General features: G+C 56.5%; 9 protein-coding genes across 9 annotated transcripts; 5 read left to right on the top strand and 4 right to left on the bottom strand.

Moving 5' to 3' along the window:
• Positions 1 to 338: 338 nt before the first annotated feature.
• BCV69DRAFT_247981 (MFS general substrate transporter) lies at positions 339 to 1901 on the top strand (the record flags this gene model as incomplete). Its single annotated transcript, XM_025490269.1, has 1 exon — positions 339 to 1901. The coding sequence occupies one exon, from the start codon at positions 339 to 341 to the stop codon at positions 1899 to 1901; it is 1563 nt and encodes a 520-aa protein (XP_025348802.1).
• A 1060-nt stretch (positions 1902 to 2961) lies between these two features.
• On the top strand, positions 2962 to 4991 carry BCV69DRAFT_269480 (hypothetical protein; the record flags this gene model as incomplete). Its single annotated transcript, XM_025490896.1, has 3 exons — positions 2962 to 3627; positions 3721 to 3884; positions 3971 to 4991. The coding sequence occupies 3 exons, from the start codon at positions 2962 to 2964 to the stop codon at positions 4989 to 4991; spliced, it is 1851 nt and encodes a 616-aa protein (XP_025348801.1).
• A 77-nt stretch (positions 4992 to 5068) lies between these two features.
• Positions 5069 to 7467, bottom strand: BCV69DRAFT_282358 (hypothetical protein). Its single transcript, XM_025492331.1, has 5 exons — positions 7332 to 7467; positions 6693 to 7242; positions 6402 to 6593; positions 5817 to 6330; positions 5069 to 5732 (listed from the first exon to the last, which is right to left on the bottom strand). The coding sequence occupies exons 1-5, from the start codon at positions 7373 to 7375 to the stop codon at positions 5404 to 5406; spliced, it is 1629 nt and encodes a 542-aa protein (XP_025348800.1). The 5' UTR covers positions 7376 to 7467; the 3' UTR covers positions 5069 to 5403.
• Positions 7468 to 7626: 159 nt separating this feature from the next.
• Positions 7627 to 10394, bottom strand: BCV69DRAFT_282357 (hypothetical protein). The gene has a single exon (XM_025492330.1). The coding sequence runs from the start codon at positions 10123 to 10125 to the stop codon at positions 7720 to 7722; it is 2406 nt and encodes an 801-aa protein (XP_025348799.1). The 5' UTR covers positions 10126 to 10394; the 3' UTR covers positions 7627 to 7719.
• A 231-nt stretch (positions 10395 to 10625) lies between these two features.
• On the top strand, positions 10626 to 11202 carry BCV69DRAFT_232723 (Sm-like ribonucleo protein; the record flags this gene model as incomplete). The annotated part of the gene is made up of 2 exons (XM_025489846.1): positions 10626 to 10950; positions 11177 to 11202. Coding segments are annotated over 2 exons (351 nt in total), but the record flags the coding sequence as incomplete, so codon positions are not given.
• Positions 11203 to 11226: 24 nt separating this feature from the next.
• Positions 11227 to 13006, bottom strand: BCV69DRAFT_282356 (hypothetical protein). The gene has a single exon (XM_025492329.1). It carries the CDS (start codon positions 12961 to 12963, stop codon positions 11407 to 11409), a length of 1557 nt encoding a protein of 518 aa, XP_025348797.1. The 5' UTR covers positions 12964 to 13006; the 3' UTR covers positions 11227 to 11406.
• A 126-nt stretch (positions 13007 to 13132) lies between these two features.
• On the top strand, positions 13133 to 14734 carry BCV69DRAFT_312129 (hypothetical protein). Its single transcript, XM_025494900.1, has 2 exons — positions 13133 to 13283; positions 13356 to 14734. Exons 1-2 carry the CDS (start codon positions 13240 to 13242, stop codon positions 14614 to 14616), a joined length of 1305 nt encoding a protein of 434 aa, XP_025348796.1. The 5' UTR covers positions 13133 to 13239; the 3' UTR covers positions 14617 to 14734.
• Positions 14305 to 17032, bottom strand: BCV69DRAFT_312128 (hypothetical protein). Its single transcript, XM_025494899.1, has 2 exons — positions 16592 to 17032; positions 14305 to 16503 (listed from the first exon to the last, which is right to left on the bottom strand). The coding sequence occupies exons 1-2, from the start codon at positions 16910 to 16912 to the stop codon at positions 14725 to 14727; spliced, it is 2100 nt and encodes a 699-aa protein (XP_025348795.1). The 5' UTR covers positions 16913 to 17032; the 3' UTR covers positions 14305 to 14724.
• A 282-nt stretch (positions 17033 to 17314) lies between these two features.
• On the top strand, positions 17315 to 19564 carry BCV69DRAFT_282353 (HlyIII-domain-containing protein). Its single transcript, XM_025492328.1, has 2 exons — positions 17315 to 17832; positions 17911 to 19564. The coding sequence occupies exons 1-2, from the start codon at positions 17464 to 17466 to the stop codon at positions 19396 to 19398; spliced, it is 1857 nt and encodes a 618-aa protein (XP_025348794.1). The 5' UTR covers positions 17315 to 17463; the 3' UTR covers positions 19399 to 19564.
• Positions 19565 to 19626: the final 62 nt, after the last annotated feature.

Below are 19626 nucleotides of genomic sequence, written 5' to 3'. Positions count from 1 at the left end.
ATCATGTTTGCTAGGATGGGAATGGAGAGGAGAGTGGATACATATAGCAGGCTGTGGCTGAGGAGCTTCGGGTTTCCTGGATCCCCATCTTCTTCTCCAAACGCAAATTCCTAAGCTGCGATCTCTAGTCAAGCCCTGGACTCGCACATCCATCTTCACCTGTACGGCGAATACCAACCTTGCGCACCATGAGCGACAACCAAAGTCGTGCAGCCTCGGTGGTCTCGACCACCAAAGCTCCCGAGTCTGTCGTGCCTACCTCCTCGGACGCAGCCGAGAAGGCTGTGCCAGCTGACCAGTCCGAGGATGAGCTCCCTTTCCTAAAGGTACTGGTCATCATGACCACGGTCATCCTTGCCATGTTCCTCATCTCACTGGACAGAACCATCATCGGAGTGGCTATTCCTGAAATTACAGACGAGTTCAACTCTGTGGGTGACGTTGGATGGTATGGTTCGGCATTCATGCTGTGTCAAGCCTCCTCTCAGCTCCTCTTTGGCAGGGTCTACAAGCACCAGTCGGCCAAGTACACCTTTCTCGCCTGCGTCTCCCTCTTTGAAATTGGATCTGCCGTATGTGGTGCTGCGCCCAACTCTATTGCTCTGATCTTTGGCCGAGCCATTGCCGGTCTTGGAGCTGGAGGCATCATGTCTGGAGGTATTCAAATCATGATCAGCATCATCCCCCTCAACAAGCGTCCCATGTGGCAGGGCCTCTTCGGCGGAATCTTTGGCCTAGGAGCAGCCGTCGGCCCCTTGATCGGTGGTGCTCTCACCTCCGAGGTCACCTGGCGCTGGTGCTTCTACATCAATCTCCCCATTGGGGGCGCAACTCTCGTAATCATCTTCTTCTTTATGCATCTGGAAGCTGACAAGAAGAAGAAGCTCAACAGGATCTCATTCAAGGAGCAGATTCTACAACTGGATCCCATCGGTGCCGTCTTCATGTTTGCATTTGTCATTTGCCTCGTATTGGCTCTGCAACTCGGAGGTTTCACCTACCCATGGAGCGATGGACGCATCATTGCACTCTTGACCGTCTTTGCCGTCACTTTCCTCTGCTTTGTGGCCTGGCAATGGCACGTAGGTCCAACAGCAATGGTACCCCTCAAGAACTTCACGCAAAGAACCTTTACCGCCGCCTGCGTCTGGTCTATGCTGAGCTACGGAGGTATGACGGCGATGATCTACTACCTGCCTATTTGGTTCCAGGTGATCAAGGACAGTGATGCGCTGCACTCTTCGTACCAGAACCTGCCCTTCATCCTATCACTTGTCATCGGTTCTGTCCTCTTTGGCATCGTCGTACGCCGTAGCGGTCACTATGTGCCATCGCTCATCGTCACCGCCATTCTGGCTCCAGTGGGCGCTGGCTTGATTTCGACCTTTGGTTTGAACACGGGCCACTCTGAGTGGATTGGCTACCAGGTCATCTACGGATTTGGTATTGGTCACGGTATGATGGGTGCCAACATGGGTGTGCAGAGCACCTTCTCCGATGCCGACTTGCCCGTGGCAATGGCCAACGTCTTCTTCTTCCAACTGATGGGAGCCGCCATCTGGCTCTCGGTGGGAGAGAATCTCTTCACCACCAAGCTCATTGACGCTGTCCAAGGCATTCCAGGCGTCGACCCAAACACCATTAGCAGTATCGGAGCAACCGATATTCGGAGCGTCTTTGGAGACGACCCGACAGCTCTCCAAGGCGTCATCGTGGCTTACAACACAGCCTTGAAAAGCGTCTGGTACCTCGTGACCGGCCTGTCGGCTTCATTGGTACTGCCTCTCGTCTTTTTCAAGTGGGTCAATGTCAACAAGGAAGCAGCGAGGAGGAAGGAGGCGAAGCGCATTGCTGCTGCTGAGCAAGAGAGCACGAAGACTGCTCAAGAAGTGGAAGCTTAGTCGAGGGTCAGAAGAGGAAAGTTCAAAGAAGAAGGGGTAGACAAAGGTTCCTGGATTTGGCGTGCGATGAAATGCGAGAATCTGATTGCTCCATAGCGCGACGTCGGGTCAGGGCGAACGGTTACGGAAGGGGTGTCATTGGCTTTGTAGTGCAACTATATCATACCACCAATCTGCATTCTACTCAAAAGCCGTGTGATAAGATGAGAGGAAGAGGACAACGCTGAAGCATAGTGATTACATCGAGGAAGCCTTCGGTGGAAGGCGGAGCTTGAGAGAATACCGCCTCGAGGGAAGCCTACGTCCATCCATCTATTGTACTGTCCACTTCATCTTCGACTCTGATGCCTGTGCCATTCCAACTCCACACAAGCTTCTCCATTCATCCGATTCTCATTTGTCACGTGACCTTATCTTCACCATATGAAAGCACTGCCTTACTTGGGTAGTGTCCTGCACAGACGGCAACGAGTGCAGCCGAGGTGTGATCAGACTGTCAGCGTCTGGTGGCAGGACTCTTGCCGCTTCTGCCGAGCCAGAAGGTCCTCACAGCCAGACGACTCTGCGGGGCATTGCACGTCGCTTTGGGGATGCCGCTCGTGCATCATCGGCGTTTCCTCCGAGCCGGAAAAAGGCGGGGAGCAGAGGCGGCGCGGCGCGGCGCGGCCCAAGAAGATCTGATTAGATGTGATTTGCTCTCCTCCCGAACCACGACGGTCTGCCCTGTCAGCAGAAGCGGGCGCTGACGCAAATAGCTCTGCCTTCGGGCTCTGTCTTCGGCCCATGAAGGCAATGACTTTACTCGAGACCGGAAGGGTGGACAGCCGACAGCCGAACTTCGATGAGCAAACGGCACTTTCGCCGCTCTGAAGCTCCTGGGCGAGGAAGATGGTCGCATGCAATCAACTACTCTCTCTGTCTGACTAGAGCCGAACAATATAGTTCTCTCCGCCTGAATGGAAGAAGCTGTCCCTCCTCCTCATCCTTTCTAGCCCATCTGATTCCTTCTCCCTCCTTTTTGCTCGGCATGGACAGCGACGCTCCCCATTTGCAGCCTTCCATGGCCAAGCACCTTGCCTATGAAGTAGAGTTGCCAGGCAGAGCGCCTCATGAAGGGGCCGACACCGCCAGCAAAACGTCTGCAAATGGCCATGACGGCTCAGAAGGCACGCCTACCAAAGATGTTGTCGAGTTCAATCCAGCCGGTATCAACCGTATCGAGGCCTTCTACGCCGTCTTTGGAAGATCGTGGCTGCTCTGGAGCTTCTGGGGTACCTTTACGCTGTGGAACTTTGCCTACGCTCTCAGTAGCGATACTACCTCTACCTACCTCACCTTCGCCGAGTCTTCCTTTAGTGCTCTGGATCTCCTTGCAACGATTGCCGTCGTCTCTTCCATTGTGTCTGCTGTATCCCAGCCTTTCTGGGCAAAGTGGGCTGACCTTTGGTCCAGGCACTGGGCTCTCCTAGGATCTCTCATCCTCTACACTGTGGGGTATGCAGCTACTGCAGGAGCGGATAATGCGTCGACCCTCGCCGCTGGACAAGTCTTGTACAGTGCCGGGAACGCAGGGCTGAGCTTTATGTTGACACTCATAGTCGGCGATCTGACATCGTTGAGATGGAGAGGACTGGTAAATGGCGTATTGTCGTTTTCGTATGTGCCCTTTGCTTTCCTAGCTGGAAACATCACCTCCGGAATCGAGCTAACGAATTGGAGATGGGGAGTGAGTCAAAGCAGCGACGAGGTTGTCCTGCGATGTTCAGCTGCTGACTCCCTCGAGACGATTCTTTGTACGGGACGCTCCCTTTCCTTCTAGTACGGAATGTTCTGCATCATCATGCCCGTATGTGTAGCCCCTATCATTCTCATGCTCCTTTGGGCCGATCGTAAAGCCAGGAGAGCTGGAGGTGAGTCTTCCCTCTCATCGATTTTCGACGCTGCGCAAGTTGTTGCTGACCGTAGCTATGGCAATCTGTATCTGTGACAGTTCTCTCGGTCTCTGCTTCCTCGATGAGCTACCAAGTCGCCCTCTCCTCAGAAAGACAGATGCCCAACACAATGGAGAGGATAAGAACTGTCATTTCTTCTACTGATGCCATCGGTCTTCTACTTTTGGGCTTTTCGTTCGCCTTGCTGCTCTCCCCACCAACCCTTGAAGCTGGGGCCTCTGGAGGTTGGGACAACCCTTCTATGATCGCAATGTTTGTCACCGGAGGTGTCCTCTTCATCGCCTTCTGTCTCTGGGAGTGGAAGATAGCTGCTCACCCGATCATGCCCCTGCGGGTCCTCAACAGGACGTTCCTCCTATGTCTAGGCATCGACTTTTTCTACTACCTCACGGGGTACCTCACCGACGTCTACTGGTCCTCTTGGCTATACGTAGTGACTGATTACTCCACCAAGGACTACACGTACATGACTGAGATCGAGACGGTGACACTCTGCATCTTTGGTCTCCTTGCTGGAATCGTTCAGGCCTACACGGGCAGGTACAAGTACCTCCAGGTTGGAGGACTCGCTGTACGCTGCATCGGCTCGGGTATCAACTACTACCAGACGTATGGACATACAAGTACCGTCGTCATCTTCTTTGCCAAGTTTCTGCTGTGCGCAGGAGGAGGCATCTCTGTAGTGGGAAGTCAAGTCGCTTCTCAAGGATCTGTCAAACACAAGGATCTAGCAGTGGCCATTGCCGTTCTTGCTCTTTGGACCTCCATTGGAGGGGCCATTGGGGAAGCTGCCAGTGGAGCCATTTGGGACAAGCAGCTCCCACTTCAATTGGCAAAGTACGTCCCAAGCCTCAGCGCCGATCAAATTGCCTCGATTGCAGCAGACGTCACTGCCGCACAGGCTGCAGAGCCCAGAGCTCAGATCATCGAAGCCTACAATGCTACTTATAGAGCGCTCAGTCTTCCCGCTCTGATCCTCGTCTTTGTCCCACTGGTCATGGCCTGCTTCACCTCCAACTACCGACTCGACGCAAGACAGAATGTTTGTGAAGACGTCGTTGTGGAGCCCCGCTCTCAGGGCGAGGTGGATGCGGAGCTTAGGGAGATCGAACAAGCAAAGGCGATAGAGAAAGCTTAGTCGTAAAGCACGGGGCCTCTATCTCGATAGATGGGAAGGAAGACCGGTTGTTAATATGTCAATACTGTCCTTACTAAGATTGCCGGAAAGTTCAAGACGATGCTGTACAGCAGCAGTGACCTCCTCTATGTGACCGACCACAGAAGCAGTTGATCGTGACTCCTACCAGGCGCAAGTGTCGAATGAGGATGGATTAGAGCATTTTCTTCGGGAGCTCCGGCAGTATTAGACGTACTTCAAATTCTTAGTCGCGAGTATTGATAGCCCGTTGCAAACATTGTAATGACCGCCGCGGCGCTCGAAACGAGGTCGATGACAGGCAAGCGCGACATGGTATGACCTTACCCTCCTCCCTCTACCACAAGCCACTGACAACTTTGCTCCCTGCGGCTACATCTCAACCTCCTCCCTTCTACCCAGTGTGAGCCACGACCTCGCTCTTCAACCCTACACCACCAGTGCCAAAGTTGAATTTGATCTGCTCGGGCAGTGCCACTTCTGTGAATTCTCCCTCTTCTCCTCCTACCTTGGGCACGCTGACATTGATTGCGCTGCACTTGCTCACTACGAGCTCGGAGCGCTCCACACCCTGCTGAGAGAGGTAGATTTGACCCGAGTCGCACGAGTCGAGGATGATCATGGGAGTAAGACCCAGGATCTGGATGGTGAAAGAGGGGGAGGATGTGAGCTCGAGAGAGGAGACGAGGGTATCCAGTAGGAGGGACGTCTTTTGGCAGGACACTGGAGGGGATGAAGGCAGCAAGAAGGCTGTGTCAGTCGCTGCTCCTCTTTTTGTTGCTCAGACGACGGCGACGCCCTACTCACCCATCGACACGGCATTGATCTTGCCCTTGACCTGAATGACACAGTTCTTGCAGTTGAAGATGTTGACGGTGTGGTTCAGCTCGGTAGCGTCAATGACGATGCTCCTGTTATCCTCGTGGTTCTCCACATTCCACTTATTGCCTTCCAGCGCAGTCTTGGCCGCCTTCTTCGGCCGCAAGGCAGCAGGCTTACTTCCAGCGGCTGGAGGCGAAGGCTTCGCACCCGCGCCTGCACTGGGCACTTCTCCTGTGCCTCTAAGCGCAGGATTCTTGTGGGTCATTTGGCTCGCATCAACCTTTTTGAGACCACTAGTGACACCTTCGCCCTTGTTCAGCTGCGAGAAGAGGGCGTTCATCCCACCTGCTGGAGCGGCAGGGGTTGCGGCGCCGGAGCCCGAGCCGAAGTCGGCCGGGGGCGGGGGCGGAGGGGCGGGTACGTCGGCTGGTGGTGCTGGTGGAGGGGGAGGAACAGACGAAGTGGACGAAGCGTCCACGTAGCTGGCAGCATCACCGCCCTATTGCCATAGCAGAGGAAAGAGCAGGTCAGTATGAGTCCATACGCTGCTTGTCCTCCCGCCTGCCTCACCTTTGGGTTCCAAGCCAGTCCAGTGGTGTGGTGCTTCATGATGTACTCCTTGAGCACCTCGAGGATCTTGATGAAGGACCGACACCACTCTACGTGACTTCGGTCCTTCTCCTTGAAGTCTTTGATGACTCGGTTGGTGTAGAATTGAGCACTGTCCTTCATCTCGCTCACGAATGGGCCCGGCTTGGGCTCCTAATGAGGGTGAGGTGGACACAATGGCAATGTAGGCAAGGATATTGTCAACTCCCTAGCTCGAGCCCACACGCATCTCCCACTCGTGTCAAGACTCACCACGGCTACCCATCCTACCGCAGGAATACCCTCCGAAACTGCACTGAGGTGATTGAATAGGACCTTCTCCCCCCTGTTCTTCTCCCTCAGCTCCCCCACCTTAATCAGCTCCTCCTGCAATGGCTTGAGCAGCTTTGCAAACACCGGTGAGCTAGTTCCCTCTGCAGGCTTGGCCGAATGCGCTGCGAGCTTAATCAGATCGCGCTGCGCCTTGAAGGTAGCTACGACGTGCGTGGCCTGCTGTGCGACCAGTCCGCCAATCTGCTCAGAGAGGGACGTGTACTCCTGAAGGGAGTGGTCGAGGTAGTCGTCCCAGGCAGTCACGGCCGGTGGGTCGCTCGCAGCAGTCGAGGTAGAGGGCGAAGCGACGAGACCCCCAGCAACAGCACTGTCGATGCTCGTGGTGGTACCGCTGCGTGTGCGCGTACCGGTTGTTCCGGCCGCTCCTGTTCCAGGTGCTAAGCCAGCGGTTGCTGAGGATCCACCTTGGGAAGATCCGGAAAGCTGAGCGGCAGCTACATCTTCTAGACGACTAGTCGCTGCTTCCAGCCTGTGAAAGGGGAAAGAAAGGTGGTAGAGTAGGATGAGCTGGCAGGTGCCAAGGCGAGCTCTGGCGGGTGGAGGTGCGTTGCTACTGACCTCTTAATGATGGTGGCAATGCTGTTGATGGCTTGGCCTGACATGATCTATACACACGCACACACGGACGAGGACGGAAGACGGTGATGCGATCAAAGGGATGCAGTGATGGTGATGGTAGATGGCAGTTGTGGGGAAGGAAGGTTGTCGCTCACGTAGGCCCAGCAGGGCAAGCAGCCCCGCCAGATCAACACTTCCGTCACACGGGGCGCGTGGAGGCGAGGCACCAACGCTTGGCCTGGTCTGCATCACGCGTACAATGCTCATCCAATCGGTACAGGCCTCGACGCAGATGGTTGACAGCAGATGGTTGACATATTCCCTCACGCAGAGAGTACCATGCTAGAGAGCTGAGGCAGCAGTCAGCGACATCCCCGCTGCGTGCACCTCACCATCCCCACTTGCCTTCTACCCCGTCAGCCCCCCTCCCACTTCCGCTCCCATTCGCAGTAGCAAGGTTCCTGTTCGAGGTCTTCCTCAGCATGGGACCCACGCCACTCCCTGACGGAGGAGCGAGAGAGCCACCTCTACTGCCTTCTATCCCTCCACCCTCGACCGCCGGAACATTATATACATTGCGTCTGCTATGATGATTCGCATCCAGACTCTCCATCTCCATCTGAGCTCGGCGCTGCTGCGAGTCAGCAGTGGTAGGCGGCAGCACAGATGAGCCTGAATGCCCCTCCGGCATGGCCTGTGGGACGTGATTTGACCCCTCGGGAGACTGGCGCCGTCCTAGTGTCCTTCTGGCTTCCTCCGCTGAGATCCGAGGCCGATCCGAGTACATTGGAGGAAGGGGATTGAAACGGGAGGGGGGTCCTCTCAAGCTTGGTGATGCTTGACCGGAAGGTGGAAGGAGACCTAAGCGTCGAGCCTGCTCCATCTCTTCCTGAGGCAAAGAGTCCCAGCTTTCACTCCGATTCAGAACTTCTTCGAATCCCTTTGCCAGCGCTTCGTCCAGAGCTACCCTCCCACGAAGCGCATCGCTGAGTAGCCCCCTCAGACTGGACTTCTTGCCCGCCGGAGCAGCAGAGCTGAGCGAAGGTCCATTGGACGAAGATGAGGCCTTCTGTGTTGTCGCACCTGGCAGGGACTCGCCGATGGGTCTGGCCCACTTGCTCGCAGCACCTGAGTTTGGTGGCAGACCAGCTGCAAGATCGTCAAAGAATCGATGGTTGGCACGCGCTGCTCGACGCTTTCCGTTTGCCCCCTTTCCACTGCCACCATATGCCTCGACGACTTTTCCCTTTGCGTAAGCATCAAGAGAAGGGATATCATTCCAGCCTGCGTAGCCGCTGCTTGAGGAGCCAGGGGACGTAGCAGAGGTCGCATCCCCTCGCGAGCCAGAAGGCTTACCTACATTGCTCGAGGCCTCCCATTCTTCGATGCTCTTGTCGACCAGCTTGAGCGGGCGGAGAGCACGCTGAGGGCTCGTGGAGGCATTGTTCGAGCCGGACGCAAGGTTGGAGGCTGAAGATTCCAAGCTGTCTCGTCGGCTGCCTTCGTCCAGAGTAGAGCCTCCTGCTGCTCCGCTCCGCTTCTTCTCGCCAAATTTCCACACATTCGGTTTCCACTCGTCCTTTTCAGCTGCTGATGACGACGAGACCTCTGAGCGACTCTCCTCTGGCTTGATGTCTTCCGGAAGGCTCAATTTGAACGCTGGGCCTCTGGGAGTCTCGCTGTTCTCTCCGGTCCCCCTCGCTTCCCGAGCCAGCTGTAAGAGATCCTCTACTCCGCTCTCGCCCGGATCATATCCACTCATGCCAGGCCCGGCCCCTAAACGATTTTGCGATCTTGCAGAAGTGAGCTCTTCGTTCCATTGGTCGGCCCTCGTCTTGCCCTTGGCAGCCAATATGTCACTCCGTGCCGTGGCAGGAAAGTGGCCGAGTGCCTCTGAGGGCAATCTCCGCACGACAGGAGGAGAGTCACCGCCGCCGTTAGTTGGTAGGCCATTGGAGGAGGAGAGGTCTGAGATTTCAGAAGCTCCCGTGGAGGGTAGTGTCCGCTCATGAAGGGGTGATGAAGCTACGCCGGAATGTGCAGAAGGCTCGCTTGGCGGACTAAGACCAAGCAAGGATGAAGCTGCCTCGGTCACTGATCCACCATCAGCCCCTTGGACGCCGACTCTGGCATCAGGATTGACGGTCAATTGCTCTTTGCATCTGTCCAGCGGCACCCAGATGATCTTCCGACTGAGAGCGCTATCCCCTGGCCACAGGCCATTGACTTTCCTGATTGTGGGAACGTCCGTCTTGTATCGAAGAGCAATGCCCTGAAGCGTGTCCGTTGCGAGGACTGTATGTTGGAGAACCAGTCTTGTCCCTGGGCTGCCAGTAGAGGATGAGGAAGGTTTCATCGGAGCGGCTGTACCTCTGTCTCGGCTGTAGGTAGCCTTGGCGGGAGAAAGAGACCGATTCGCCTCCATACCCGAGTCTATGCCAAAGAAGGATTCGAGCCGGTCCAGCGTCGTACCCCTCGGCCGCGAAGGGCCAGCCTCAGGGCCTCTGCGCTTGGCATCGTACTCGTCGTCTTGGTCTAGCGCGAGGGTCCCGCTGGCTGGACCACCGGCGTCATTTGTGAGCTGGTTTCTCCTCCGTCTGGATGTGAGCATAGGTGAATGGGACCGAGGCGGTGTACCAGATACAGACGCATCGGCAGAGGGAGTCAGATGTCCACTTGACGACGAGGCGGCGCCATGGAAAGGAAAGGAGGTCGACTGGTAGCCAGGTCCTGTGGGCGATGTCGATCTAGAGATGCCTCCCAGGGGATGCCGCGATGATGGTTGCAGAGACATGACTAGTTAGTGAAGAGGTTATGGGACAGGGGACGGGCTCGAAGCAAGATGCTCTGGCGCGCCGCCCTGGTGTTGCTGCGACACCAGCCGGGACACCGCCGACAGATGGCCGGGATGAGGTGCCCTTGGAGAGTGTTGCGTCTAGGTGAGAAGGTGAGGAAGCATCTGGTGACGACGAGTGAGTGAGTGAGTAGGCTAAGGACAAGCGCAGAGCTTCGTCACGGTGCTATGGTCGATGTGTGAGTGGTGCAAGGAGTGATGCTGCCTGGCCAAGTGTTGGTTCTGTGAGGCGGGGGTGGGTTGGTGCTTGGCCCCCCGCCTGGGCGTGCGTGCGTGTGTGTGTGCGCACAGGGCCGGGGCCACTGCCGTCCCGCGAGGAGAATACGAGGTGCATCTCACTTCTTCCCGTTCCGCTTCTGCCTCCGTCCCTCTGTCCATCCATCTGAATCAGACTTCACTTTCATCCTCGCCATTGTCGCCCCACTCTCCTTGCCGCAAGTATGGGCACAATTGGAATCCCCACAAAGCTTCTACACGAGTCTCTCGGTCACGTCGTCACCCTCGAGCTCAAGGGCGGCCAATCCTACCGAGGCAAGCTCTTTGATGCAGAGGACAATCTCAATTGCTCCCTCAAAGAGGTCATCCTCACCGCCAGGGATGGCAAACAGACACATCTAGACAGCGTATACATCAGAGGTAGCATGATCAGATTCATTGTCGTGCCGGATATGCTGCAGCAGGCCCCGATGTTCAAGAGGGTGGGACCGAATGCTATGAAGGGCAGGGGAATTGGTGCTGCAAGAGGAAGGGCAACAATCATGCGAGGTGAGTTGAGAGTGACCCGACGTTTGTTGGAGAGTCGGCGGTAGACTTCTTTGCCTTCGCTTGATGTTGGATCGAGGTGAAAAGGCGGACTCAGTGGAGGCAGTATCAGCAAGGGCTGGCGCCCCCTCAGCCTGATCGATGGAGTAGGAGGCCTTGGCGGTCGTACATCCGTTACTGACTGGATTACTCGTCCAACGGCTCCCCACATCTCCACTTTCCCATACAGCACAATCACGACGCGGTAGAGGAGGTCCTCCTCAAGGTATCAGGAGGTAGAAGGTACTTCACAGAACAAGGACAAGCTATACACACGTCGGGTCGGGAAGCCGGGAGGAGAGATGCCCGTGGTCTCACCCTTCCACCCTCATCCTGTACATTGTCATCCATTAATCGCAAGACATGACAGTACTGCATTCCACTTTCTCCTTTCCCTCAGCTTATGCCATTCCTGTGCCTCTAGACGAAGAAGACGCACTCTCGAGCCATCTCCCACCCAAGGGCAGCCACTGCCTCTTTGACCTTTTCTTGATCCCTTCCCTCCAGCCTAGACAGAATCATGGGCTTGATGCCGTCTCGCTGCCGGCTCGACTCAAGGACATAGATCTGCTTTGCCAGCTTGTTAGGGTCCAGCGACGCTGGGTCTAGGATACCAGGGCAGGGGGTCCGAGATGAGGGGAGCAGGGACGAATCGCTTGCGGATGACTGGTCTGAGGAAGAAGATGAAGGCGAGGAAGGCTCCGGTGACTTGACCGCTATTGAAGCCTCCATGCTACTCGCTTCTCCCATAGTTCCCTTCCCCTTGCTGAAGCCGTACCCCTTGCCGGTGTCGAGGACCGGACAGGCCTCGTCGAGGTCGACCCACTGACCATCTTCTGCGTCCAACAACTGACTAGGTCTATAATTTCCCTTGTACCTCATCTTCTGACAATTGTGGATGTAGAAACCCAGATAGTACCACTTCACCTCCTCCATCCCTGGCTTCGCCCGGATCCGCTCGAGCAGGGCAACCTCTCGCAGAACACTGATCTTGCCCAATTGGAGCTTCTCGTGCTTTGGGTCGTAGAAGAAGTAGACGGAGGAGAGACAGTGTGGAAGCAGATCGAGGACACTGACGGCTACGAGCTCGTCGTCTAGTCGCCACTCGAGGTGATAGAGGCCAAATGGGATCGCAGAAGGACCGGAAGGATTCACAGCTCCGTCCAATCTGTGCGCAGCACTTGGGTCCGGGTCCTCAGACGCATCGGGGAATGTACGCCTCACGGGACTCTCGCAGAGGAAGCGCTCGAAGCCTTTTCGAGAGGAGATGTCTTCGTCTGACTCCTTGTGGATCCCCTGCTGGTACCGTCTGAACAGGGCATACTTCTGAGCAGAGGAAGAGCCCGGAACGAGACGTGTACGCAGCTTGTGCTTCAATTTGGGCAGACGAGGGGGGTACGTCGGTGGAGGAGGACGAGGTGTGCTTGTACAAGGCGGCGAGTCTTTGCGCCATTGCGTAAAGAGGTCGTGACGTTGCTGGTGCAACAAGGATAGGTCGGAAGAGGTGGAGGGCCGACACTCCATTGGACCATCGTCCTCATTCTCCTCGATAGCAGCGAAGAAGTCTTGTAGAGAAGTCGGCTGGGTGTACTTGCCCTTTCCCTTGCCTTTGCCCCATATATCCCTCTGCCTCACCAGCTCTGCTTCACCCTCTTCCCCAGCCCCTCTCAGCTCCTCTACGAACCTCCGCATAGTCTTCCGCCCACTCTTGCCGACCTTGAACTTCTGCCCTTCCAGCCTAATGCTGATCTGCTTGCAACAGGTCGCTGCCAAATCAGGCTTGTAGACGTAGCTTCCACTGCGTCTCCATCCTGCATCTGCCAGTCGCTGATAGTGCTCCGCAGAGAGGTCGTGCGCCCAGATGCCAAAAGAGTGGGAGGTCTTGGATGAGGAGCGCTGGCCGGGGGGAGAGCAGTAGCCGCAAGTGGAAGAAGAGTAGCCGACGGGAGAGATGATGGACTGAAACGACCTTGACATCTTCACTAGAAAGAAGCAAAGACGTCGTCCCGGTCAAAGAAGGACGGAAGGAATGAGGGACAGAAGGAAGGAGCATGGCATTGCAGGCGGCAATGTTGCGCTTGGGCCACCGCCCTCTTGCGGTCGGCTCCCTTTCCGCCTGGACCCTGATGAGAAGCAATCCTCCTCCTTTTCATGCCACCAGGACTGCAAGAGCTCACGAGGTACTCACACTCCATCTATAGCTACAAAAGGTCCCAATCAAGATCGTTGCAGCGAGGCGCTTGAGCAGCGAGGATGTGCTGCATCTTCTTCACCCTTGGCGGCCACGATCATCACCTGTGAGTGCACCTAAGCTCCTCCCTCCGCCCATGAGCAGCGCAGCTCACCTGACCGTCGACTCTTCTTCACAGCATCCTCGCCTCGAATAGAGATGAGTATCTGCAGCGTCCCACATCTTCTGCAGCCTTCCACTCCTTCCCCTCTCCCTCCACTTTCGTCTCCTCCTCCGCTCCGGCGGGCACATCAGCAATCTCCCCTCAGCTCTCCTCCACGCCCTCCGCCACTCACCCCATTCTGAGCGGGATCGATGCCGACCTCTCTGGCGGCGGTACCTGGCTGGGCGTCCACGTCCTCTCGGGAAGATGGGCTGCCCTGACCAACTTCACCGAGCCTGCTCCACCTGCCCTCCCGCCGAAGGGCAAGCCGCACGTACTCTCGTATCGCTCCCGTGGCGGGCTCGTGAGGGATTGGCTCACAGCAGACGGAGGTACGGAGGATATGCAGAAGTACCTTGACCGGCTGGAACAAGAGAGGGACGAGTACGCCGGATTCAATCTTCTGATTGGTCAGCTTCCGACGATTACAGGGGAGAAGCGAGCTCAGCTTGCGTACGCCACCAATCGCAATCACAGCCAGGGTAGCGAGGCAGAGCCGGGGGAGTCGGACAGTCTACCCGGAGAGGTGCGCTTTCTTCTCCATCCTCATGATGAGCACGCTTCTTCGAAATTGGAAGGCAGCCAAACAGCTTGCCTCAGCTGCGAAGTTCCCTCTGCTAACGACCATGACGCCAGCGACGGGTCACGAGTCTCCTCTCTGCAACCCAGCAGCCTACAAGCCGCTCCCACCAACACCAAGGTCAACGGTCTAAACTCTGGCACAAGCACAGACACAGACACCACCTCGCTCGGTCTATCCAACTCTGTCCTCTCTGAGCCCTGGTCCAAGGTCAAGACGGGTCGGGCCGGATTTGACGAGGCGGTGCAGCGGTACGCTTCTAGTGCTGCTGGAGCTGCTGAAGCTTCAAGCTCACGGCAGCCGGTTGGGCCAGAGTATCAGCAAGGGGAAGGAAGGAGAGAGGCAGAAGCAGAAGAGGCCTTTATCGAGTCCCTCTTCCAAGTGCTTGCCACGCCCGGTCTAGACCAAGTGCAAGAGCGAGCAGACCTGCGACGCACCGTCCTGGTCCCTGCATTCAGCATGGCGCCTCCAAAGGGCAAAGGTAAGGCGTGGTACGGGACTAGGACCTCGACGATCCTCCTCGTGAGGAAAAGCGGGGAGGTGACATTCGTCGAGAGGGATGTACATACTATGGATGGAGGGCGGGCAAGACTGTTGAGTGAGGAGGAGAGGCGGCACGGGCAGAGGAGGTACGACTTTAAGCTGGGGGCCCTGTAGCCCTGTAGCTTGTGCTAAAAGATGGAAGGACAGTATCATTAATTTCTAAAGAAGTTTGTCAACAATGCTTTGACGGGGCAACGATTCGAATGTGAACACTCTCTGCGATCAAAGTCGCGCACGATCATGTCGGCCGTGAGATGAGATCCAGTCGGCGTGATGCGTGCCCATACCGACATGAGCCTCCTCGGACAAGAGTCCGACAGAGTCCTCTCCCTCTACCGTCTCGCCAGCAATTGCGGCATGAAGAGCGGCAGTGCGAGCCTTGGTCTCGTCAGCAGGGATGAAAGGAGGACGATCAAGCAGACAGACCTTTTCGCCACGTTCATCTAGGTCTAGGGGTAGTGCGCCTCGGACAAAGTAGTCGGCTACCGTCTTGGAGGCACACTTGCTCGGGAGACTGATCGTACTGTGGCCCAGACCGCCAGAGACGCGGAGAAGAGCGCTGCCCTTGAAAGAGGCGGCCATCTTGCGTGCGGAAGCCAGAGGGGTGACGGGGTCGAAGTCGTTGCTGCCGAAGAGGATGGGAGTGGCAGGGGTGGTGTTGAAGAATCCATCGAACTGCTCGCTGGCATCGATGGGCCACGTTGCAGCCTTTGCGCCGTTACCGGTCCAGATCTCTGCTCCAAAGGGAGATATCTTCTGGAGGTCATGCAGGCGGGTTCGGTACTCCTTGGCCTCCCAATGTTGTTCGTTGGCGAGAGCATCCGAGCCCATGATGACGGTCTGAGCCATTGGGGACGTGTAGTTGCTCGAAGGCCTTCGCTTCCTCCTTGGAGGGTCGACAGCCTCGGCCACCTGCACTCCCAGGCCATTTGCAGCTACAAAGGCCGTCCAATTGCCATCCTTGATACCTGGAGCGAGCTGCTGAGCAAGACGTGGCCAGGTTGAAGGCGCATACATAGTGCTGAAAATCTCTCCCTTGAGGAACAGGTAGGTCAGAAGCTGGGGGAAGTCGACGTCCATGACGACGACGGGCTGAACTCGGATGCTCTCCATAGCTTCATAGAACTTCTTCGAGATGACCGACGCCCCCTTGTCCTTGGTCGCTCTGTCTGACTCTGTAGTCAGAGCCTCGGAAAGAGCACAGAGCTCGGGACCCGCCTGTGCGCATGTAGACCAGAAATGTGACAGGACAGCCTCGAAGTCGATCAAGTTGTCGAACCAGAGTCCTTGCTGATATTCGGCATCCACGACGGCGTCAAGCCAGAAACGACCGACTTCCTTGGGGAACATGGCTGCATAGTAGCTGCCAAGAGCTGTGCCATAGGAGACGCCAATGAAGTTGAGAGCCTTGTCGCCGACGGCCTTGTATAGCATTCTGAGGTCCCGGACCGTGGCAGCTGTGCCAACGTATTGCAGCTCATCGCCGATGCGGTCTTTGCAGAGGTTCGCAAGAAGTCGGTTGTGTGCGACATCTCTGGGAAGAGAAGCGCTAGAAGCTTGGTAAAGGTCTACCCCGAGGTGCAAGCTGTCGTCGACGAGCTTAAGGGTCTCGTCTTGCCAGCAGTCAGCTCTGGGCCATGTAGTCTTGACGCCCCTAGGGTCGTGAGCGAGGATGTCGTACTTTGACTCCAGGAGAACGTCGAGCCACTGGGCTCCGCTGACTAGCGGCCCACCGGCGCGATTGGAGAAGGACCTGAGCCAGTCCACTCCAGATCCACCGGGGCCACCGGGGTTGAAGAAGACGCTGCCTAGTACCTTGGAGCGGGGCGTCTTACCACCACCTGCCTCGTACTTGACGACGGCGAGGGAGGCTCTACGAGTGTCAGACTTGTTGAGGTGATTGAGAGGTGCCTGCATACGGTAGCAGTGGGTGCCAGGCGCGTCTACGAACTCATCGTCCCAGCACTTGATGGCAGTGAGCTTGCCCAGAGGTACCTTGGCCTGTGCGCGTGGGAGGTGAGGTGGCATCAGCTTTGAGTCACCCATAGACTTGAGGATGAGAGATCCGGCTTGATCTGACGGTACTCACCCAGTCGACGTCCTCATCTGCAGGTAGCGTCTTGTTGGCCAGCAGGACGGACCCAGAAGTGAGCCCTTGTATGGGTTGCAGGAGGCTGGTTGCCTGATGCAAGGTATCGTTGAAGGATCCACGCAGGCCGAACCAGAGGCAGATACCTATCAGAGCTAGCAGAGGACGAGTCCAGATGGCTCTGTTGGCACTCCTCGGAGCAGAGACTGCTTTGGGGTAGAGGGGCTGAGCCTCGACCTCCTTTGAGGACATGGTGAGGAGGCTGAGGGGAGGAGGTGTAGTGTTGGGAGGGTCCTTACGAAGGAGGCGCAAGGGTGACATGCTGGGCTCTCTATATACCTTTCTCTCCTTCAGACGTCTCTGTTTGCTGCGACGATGTCCGGCGGCTGTGTTCTTCCTCGCTCGTTCGTCGTCCGACGTTGTTCGTCGTAAGCTGGTGCGCCAAGTCTACTGACCAAAGCTGGATTCAGGAACGCACGGCTCCGGGCTGCTCCCACTTCCGTTCGTCGGGGCCCGAGCGTCGTCGTTGTCGCGTCGGCTGTGAGGCACCAGGCCAGTCTCTGCGCGTGTGGTACCAATTTCAACCCGTCGGCAATTTACTCGAGGCAATGGCCGTGGCCTGAGGCAGCGCGGCCTGGACTGCCTGGCACAACGGGACGGGAGGACTTGGCAGGCACCCACTGCTACATTGTTGCCCGGCCTACTGCAAACGCCCCAGTCTGGCGTGCAGCTCCTGTCCATCAACTGAATTCATCCCATACACAACGTTGCAGTGAAGCCGACAAGGGCTCGGCAATCACCACTGGCGCACACAAACCATCTCCCATAGTCGCCTCACTGGACCCTTCCATCATCGCCTCCCCGGGCCTGGCATGGCGTCATCTCTTGCCACCTCCCCGGACACCCCCACCGCCTCGACTTCGGTGCGCCGGCGTCATTCGAAGGCGGTTCAGTCTCATCAACCTCACCACCGTCATCACGATGCAGCCTCTCACCCCAAGCGACCCGTCCACCTTCATCAACGGCGGGCATCTCAGCCTGCCTCGGTGTACCATGCCAGCAGTAGGCGGAGAGAGCTAGCATCGTCGCTCTTTACTGGATCTGAGGGCTGGACCAGCACAGATAGCGGTTGGAGCAGTCAATTGAGCAGTAGCGAGGATGGAGAGTGGAGTGATGAAGACGATCGGGTTCTGCGGTGGTCAGAAAAGGGAAAGGCGAGGCAACAGGAACGACTAGACTATGTGAGTACAGAATGGAGCGGGACGGGTCGCCTTTTCTGTAGATGGCCCTCTCATCCTTTCACTTCCCGCATTCAACAGCTTGATCTTTCTCTCAGTATGCCATACACAGTCGTCGCCATGCGTGACAGCATCGTCCTTTACCTCGCGGCGCTCGAAGACAAAGCCAAGGCCGTGGCATCTCGTTTACGAGCTCACGAAGAAGGCGGTGGAGCAGACAGTACGCCAGCTTCATCGTCGTCCTCAAACGATATGCTCGTCACTTTCCAATCGCAGCTCGCTGTTATCCGCAATGACCTCAAGCGCATTGTCCTGCTCTTCCCCACGCCTCCACAAGCAGCATTCGGTCAGTCCCTCGCCTCATTCCCTTCCCCGGTCTCCACTTTCACTGCATCGCAAGCAGCTCTTGCTGCCAGATCGCAATCTCTGGCTGCCGACTGGGAGCGACTTGCTTCGGCCTTGGGTTCTCGTCTACCTGCCGGCCCTTCTGGTCTGCTTGCAGCCATGCATTCGCAACTTGAGACGCTCAACGAGACAATGGCAACAATGTCGCTTCGAGACCTTTGGGAAGAGCGAAAGCAGCTGCAATGGCCCAGCGCAAGGATGGGCGAAGTCTCCTCTTCCCTCGTAGAGTCGATTTTGGAATCGACTTCGAAGGGCAGGGAACGTGCGGGTTCCATCATCGACTCAATGTTAGAATTGGAACGAGCAGCATACGCACGAGCTTGCGAGTTGGCAAAGGGAGGTCGCCTTATCACCTACGAAGAGCTGCCACACCTGTGGAGGAACAACGAGCATATCCTGACTGGGTATCGCTTCATTCCACTCAATGAGCCCCTTGCTCTGCTCAAATCTGCCGTCACAATTCACAACGAGACTCTCAACATTCACACCCATCTCGTCGGCATCGCCTTCATCTTGCCTCTGTTCTGGGCATCTCACGATGAAGATGCGACAAACATGGACAGAGTCATCCGCGCAGCCTATCTAGGCAGCGCCCTCAAGTGTTTGATCCTCTCTGTCGCTTGGCACATCTGTTCTGGCTCCAGCAATATTTGCTTGTTCAATCGTAGCGCATGCGCCGACTACTCTGGCGTAGCCGTCCTCATTGCCGCCACAGTCATATCTACAGTCTATGCAGAGTTCTTCTGTCAGCCCAAGCTCGCCCTCCTCTACTCTGTGACCACTGGGCTGGTCGGCCTGGCTGGCGCAGTGTTGCCATGGCAGACGTGGTTCAACAAGCGGGAGAACAAGGGCAAGAGGATCGCAATGTTCCTCGGCATCTGCTTCACCTCTCTCCTCCCCTTCTTCCACGCCTCCTACAAGCACGGCCTCATACGCACCTTTGTCTTCCTCTCACCCATCATCCCTTCCCTCCTGGCCTACATCGGTGGCCTAGTCATTTACGCCACGAATTGTCCCGAGAGCCTGCTCCCCGGCAAGTTCGATCTGTGGGGTCACAGTCACCAGTGGTGGCACTGCGCTATCCTGCTGGCTATTGCACTTCATTGGAAGGCAATGGAGGGCTTTCGACAAGGTCGCGTCGAGTACTCTTGTCAGGCACTCTAGCCACGCGCACATCTTTCTATTCTCTCTGCTCTGCCCCGCATCTTGGAATTGTAGATATTTTTAACCCTGTACCACGCATTGCAATAGATTGAGTGTTTGTGTTTGTAGCCTGTCATCACCAATATCAAAATCAGCATCAACATGGAGAATAGATAAGGGTCGTCCCTCTCTATTAATTCTAGCCTTCGTCAGATCCGTCGTTCTTATCTAGCATCGGCTCTCTTCGGC

The sequence above is a fragment of the Pseudomicrostroma glucosiphilum genome, assembly GCF_003144135.1.
Source record: "Pseudomicrostroma glucosiphilum strain MCA 4718 unplaced genomic scaffold BCV69scaffold_5, whole genome shotgun sequence".
In the NCBI taxonomy this organism is placed as follows: domain Eukaryota; kingdom Fungi; phylum Basidiomycota; class Exobasidiomycetes; order Microstromatales; family Microstromataceae; genus Microstroma; species Microstroma glucosiphilum.
Note: the sequence above shows the minus strand (reverse complement) of the source record. Positions and strands in the feature narration are given on the sequence as shown.